The 5,618-nt window shown below is 41.7% G+C and overlaps 1 protein-coding gene across 1 annotated transcript; it reads right to left on the bottom strand.

The window, feature by feature from the left end:
* Window positions 1-289: 289 nt before the first annotated feature.
* LOC104416354 (nucleolar transcription factor 1) lies at window positions 290-1,111 on the bottom strand. The gene has a single exon (XM_010027755.2). It carries the CDS (start codon window positions 1,109-1,111, stop codon window positions 290-292), a length of 822 nt encoding a protein of 273 aa, XP_010026057.2.
* Window positions 1,112-5,618: the final 4,507 nt, after the last annotated feature.

Raw genomic sequence — 5,618 nt, 5'->3', positions numbered from 1 at the left:
CGGCGAGCGACGGCGGATTCCCGGTCTCGTAATGCAAGCCCCCGAAACATGGAAAATCCAAAGGATCGATCGACCGACGAGGTTGACGACGACGACGAATGATCGAAATCGAAAAAATGAACAAATTGAAAAGCTGAAGGAGAGAACAATGGCCCCTGATGCTCTGCACGACTCACCTGTCTGTTAACCCTAAAATGCATCAACCTCCCTCACTCACTCGATTTCCCCTCCCGTCGACGAAGGTTCCGACCGGCGAACCCCGTGGGGGGGGGACATTTCCGGCCGCCTCCTAGCTGTGCACTGGCCTGAGAGCCGGCACCGGCACTCCGAGTAGACAAGAAGAGTTCGGGCTCACGTTAATGCCGTTGTAGTTCGAGCACTTCCCCATCCCGCCGCCGCTCTCCACCGTCAACCCCGCGATCGACGCCGCCAGCTTCGCGCAATCCTCCTCCTCCTCGTCTCCGCAATCGCCGACCTCGCCCTGGCGATCGTCGTTGTCGTCGTCGCGATACTCCGGATCATCGGCGATCGTTACTTCGGCCTCGGCATTCAGAACCTCCTCTTCGTCCTCCTGCTCCTCCTCATCCTCCTCCTCCTCCTCCTCCTCCTCCTCCTCCTCGTCCACGATCGTCGAGAGGCAAGGGTCGTCGCCGTCGAGGGGGACGAGATGGAGGGTGAGGCGGCCGTTGGCCCGGTGGGCGCGGAAGTACTCGTGGTGCCTCACCTTCTCCTCCGTCAGGATCAGCCGGCCGTCGCTGGTGTATTGCCGCCTCAGGACCCACGGCATGTGCGAGGGCAGGTTCCCCGTGCGCGCCAGCAGCGGAATCGGCGGCGGGTACTCCCTCCTCGCCTCCCGCCCCCTCCTCCTCCTCCTCCCCCCCGTCGCCTCCCGCCGCCACCCCGGGCCGCGCTCGGGCTCCGCCGGGGGCAAGTCGCCGCCGGGGTCGGGCGGCTCCCCGTAGTCGACGCAGCTCTCCACGCCGATGTAGTCGCCGATGAGGGGGAAAGAGGAGGCCTCCATGTAGGAGGAGGAGGAGGCGGCGGCGGCGGGCGGGGCGGCGTAGGGCTTAGGGGAGGGCGGAGCGAAGAGCTCCGATCCGTGCGACGGCATTTATACGAGATGATGACGCTTCGTTCGGGGGTCGCCCTCGGGTTAGTATCTGGGACAAGTGCATGGAGAGGATCGCGTGGCCGCAGTGGCAGTTCCGTAAATTAATCGGATTTCCGCCAGAGAGAGAGAGAGAGAGAGATCTCGAGAGTCAGGTATGGGGGGAGAGAAAAAGGAGGAGCGGAGGAGACAGCTAAGACGTGCTGACGTGGAATATTTACTCCGGTAATTTGGACTTGGGGCTTCTGGAAAATAGGAAACGGGGGAAAATACCTGCAGAAATGGAAAATGATGTTATGTATGTGGCCCTTGGAAAGCCAAGTTCAAATACCATGAGATTTACAATCATTTTCCCTATAATGATCATGTCGGTGGATATATATTTTGTATTTAGTAGGGATGTCAACGTAGGATCCAGATAATATTTTTGTGTTGTTAAAATCGGATAATCTTCGTTTTTCACATGGGAATTTCTATTTAGAGGGAGAGCCACTTTCCATTACAAGCTCCTGACAAATACAGGCCCTCCCAGCTCATAATTCTGGGTCAGTATTTATTTTTCTTGCAAATTCAAATGAAATGGCGATTTTTCCATATACAGGAGGAATATTAATTGACTTGGATAAGCATTCACAAAGCAAGTTAAGGAAAGTTGACGTCATATGGCCTGTAATGGTTACACAGTCTGGATGCTCCTTATCTAGTAGGATTCAAGTAGTGCAATTGATGATATTTCGAGCCGTTGAAATTCAGGAATCACGCACGTTGCTAATTTGCTAATTCAGATAATTATGATGATAATGATGAATATTTCCCTATAGGAAGCAAGGATATTGATTGACTTAGATTAGGATGTGGTGTGTTCATTGGCAAGGTCAAGGCTATTAGGGTTATGGAGGTGGATTTTTTTTTTTTCATTTTCAATTTTTTTGGCCAAAAAATTAAGTAAGATTTCCATCCCAAAAAAGTTGAAAAAAGAGAGGTATAAAAAGAGAGAGGGTAAATCTACAAGCCCAAAGAAAATTAAGAAAAAAATATGAGATAAAATTTAACTATTGTGTGGCAGTTTGAAAAGCTGATGCCTTGGGCGGATAACATGACCGAACACGCGTACAAGGGGGAGTGTCAGCCAAAGCCTGGCTTCCCCTATATTTCTCTCCCTAATTTGACTAATTATCTTAAATGATAATGGCTGCATTAATCTATTTTCTCATATTGTTGAGATAATTAAATTTGTTTAGCAAATAGAGTTTGATTTTTAAAATGTTTGATTATACATGCTGCTGCATCGAGCATAAGAATTATAAAATATTTTCTTCTTTAATTACTCTTCTCACATTAAGTTTGTGCATCGATTTAAAAAATCAATCTTCTAAATGAAGCTTAGAGTTTGTCATCTCATTTCCTAGTTTGAACTATAATCTCTTCAAGAGTTTGTTAGGATTTCAAAATTTATGCATGGATTGTTTTATTTGTATTTACTATGTTTTTGGTGGGTCAGAATTGAACTTAATCATATTCCTGTGCCACATGCATAACAAAAGTATAGTTTGTGGGTTGACCGTTACAATATGTTTGTGAAACTTTAGATACGCTTAATTGAAAAAAGATTAATATATTACAATTGTCGATATGACAGGTTTAGATACATTTAAAAACGTCAATAGAAGTTTAAAAGACAAGTTTGGAGAGGCCATTGGGTTACCATTATGAAAACCATTTTTTAAATTATTTTTGAAAGATACCTTTGTATGTATGAAAACAATGTCTGGATAATTCCAGATAAACTAAGTTATTTCAAAAAAAAAAAAAAAATCTACTATTTTGAAAGTAGAAGACTTTTATTTTTCATATTCAGAATAGTGGTTCTTATGATACCTATTTTTATATTGAGGGATTTGGCTCAAAAGATTATTTTATCTAAAACCCACATTTTCAACTTGAAATTGACAATACCTATTAGTGCCTTTGATACTTTCGTTTATCTTTTGATAATTAAAATTTACTTTCATATAATAGATAGTAGTCATATTGTCTTTATTTTAGAATCACAGCAAATTTTTAACGTCACCAAGAAAATGTGTTGCTTTTGTTAGATTTTAACTTGTAGATGAACGAAAATGTCCAACTAGCATGGTAGACACGACAATTACCATTTAGTGAAAATGATGCCAAATAAATGTTTAAATAGATTAAAAACAAGGTTATTAAAGTTTAGTTTATAAATAATAATAAAAAATTGATACCAAATGGCACGTAAGAATTTTTTATTTTCCATGTTTTGAATGAATTGTATGTGAGTTATAAAACTTGACATAATTAATAACCATGTCATGTTATGATTAAACCTAACCCGACACAATACAATTTCGAGGTTATGACAGGCATGATCACGACTCCGCCAACTCAGCGATCCTAGAGAATGCTCAAAGCTCAAAATATCAATTGCAAGTAACATACAAAAATCCAAAGAAAGTTCATACGGCTCCTGCAAATTCGTCTGAAACGTATTCACTAAGACCCCATCATCCGCGATGCAAAGTCGGCTTCCAGAAGAAGCAAGAACAGGGTTTTGACATTGTTCTACGACAAGCTCGAGCATATGTTCCTCTAAACCTCTCCGTCTCAATCGTTCTTCCTCAATTATATTTCCTCTTTTTGGTTTCGTGTGCAAGCCGTGCTTTCCAATCCAGATTTCAACGCTAATAAGGTATCACAAATCTCTACATTACTCAATCGTCCCTAGGATGGCCTTTTTAAACGAGCAGGCTTCTCAATCGCAGCTACCAGCAGAAAAGCAAAGAAACTCTTCCCAACCATAAAGGGAAACTCAAGCACTCAACCCTAAAGAAATGCAGGCAACGAGCCAACGCTCTCGTGGCCGAGACGAAATAAAAACAGCCATCAATCAAGACCAGCGTGAAAAGAAAACACAAGAACGCATTTCCTTGCCGAAACGACGAGAAGGGGAACATGAAACGAGAAGTAATCCATCGCGCCTCGACAATCACACGACGATTTCATCCGCTCCAAAGAAAATCAAGATGAAGAACAGCTGACGAGGATCTCACGTACCTCAAGAAAGAAACGAGAGCGGGGGAGACGGTGTCCTGGGACGATCGTCCCGTTGGTCCTCTACAGCTGCATGCGGAAGGCGAGGGAGTCAGAGACAGCTCAGAACAGAAGGGAGATAAAAGAAGACGGGGACTCCTTCTTTAACTTTTCTCCTTTTTTTCCTCCTTTTTCTTTCGGGATTTTCTCGGATAATTGGTGGGTGTGTATCATCATCGACGCTGTGCATCCATCCTTTCGTCTATCCGATGGGCCTTATCGACTCGATCCGTTCGCCTGGTATACTGTTCGGAGCAGCGCCTTGCTTGTAGGCGGGGTTTTAGGGCGGGGCATCCAGGCGGTCGCCGAGAGCCCATCTATCTCTAGGCTGTTCTTGTTAATAATATAATACTTAATTCATGTTTTTTTTTTTTTTTTGTTTATCCACCTTTTGGGTATTCAAGTATCATGGAGACAGGTGTGTTTAGTTCAGCTTTCTTAAAAGGGCTTTTGGAGTCTCTTGGAGAAATGATGGGTTATTTAACAAATATATATAAGGGACCTTCTGTCAAATGTTGACCTTGGAAAAGTTGAAAACTAAATATTAATAGAAATTAGTTTAAGGCGAATATTAATAGCAACTAGTTTTGGGCTTTTAGTATTTGACCAAATATTGAAACTATTTTATTTTTTTAAACTACTATCATAAATTTTTTAATATTTCGATTTTACCTTTTATTGTTCCGAAACTATCTTTACCTTCACTAGAGTCGACAAATGGTTTAATATTTTTTAATAAAAAAGAAAAATGAGACCAAAAACCCTTTATAAAAAAAGATTTGCCAAACACACTCTTTATGCCAAAATAGTTTTGCAAATAATTTTTACCAAACGTCATTTGCATTTCTCAAAACCCTTTAGACCAAAGATATTTGCATATTCCCAAATGCCATTTTCAAAACTGGACCAAATGCAGCCAATATCGCGTTTGCACTTCGTTGGTTTTGTCATTTCTAAGTTTTGGTATTTCTTCATGTTTCTATTGCCAGTTGAGGACTTCAGCAAACGCGTGGTTAGTTAGTCTCATCACATAAATCAATAAGGATATCGAAAACGATTTGTGTTGGATAAGATAATCATAAACCTTTGACCAATGTATCTTGTGGCTCTTACTGTTTGTTGACCGTAATAGGAAACATATAGTAAAGATTTATGAATAATTTTATATTTGTTATCTTTCTCTTGTTTGATATTTGAGAAAAGTTGTAAATCTAGCGCATCAGTCATTTTTCTTTCCTTTACAATGAAAGGAGTTGGAAAGTTGTTAATAACAAATTGCCGAGAGAAATGGATAAAAGAAATTTCCATCCAAGGTTTAGTAATTGGTCCGTTCTTAGCCTAGGTAGAGTCCATCATGTTGTGATGGAAATAAACAAAAACGACTAAGTTTTAGCTTATG

Source organism: Eucalyptus grandis, chromosome 6, assembly GCF_016545825.1.
Source record: "Eucalyptus grandis isolate ANBG69807.140 chromosome 6, ASM1654582v1, whole genome shotgun sequence".
NCBI classification, from domain to species: Eukaryota; Viridiplantae; Streptophyta; class Magnoliopsida; order Myrtales; family Myrtaceae; genus Eucalyptus; species Eucalyptus grandis.
This window is presented reverse-complemented; position numbering and strand designations above follow the sequence as displayed.

Excerpts from the sequence above, each read along its gene's own strand:
- LOC104416354 (XM_010027755.2), bottom strand. The coding sequence starts at position 1,111 with ATGCCGTCGCACGGATCGGAGCTCTTCGCTCCGCCCTCCCCTAAGCCC.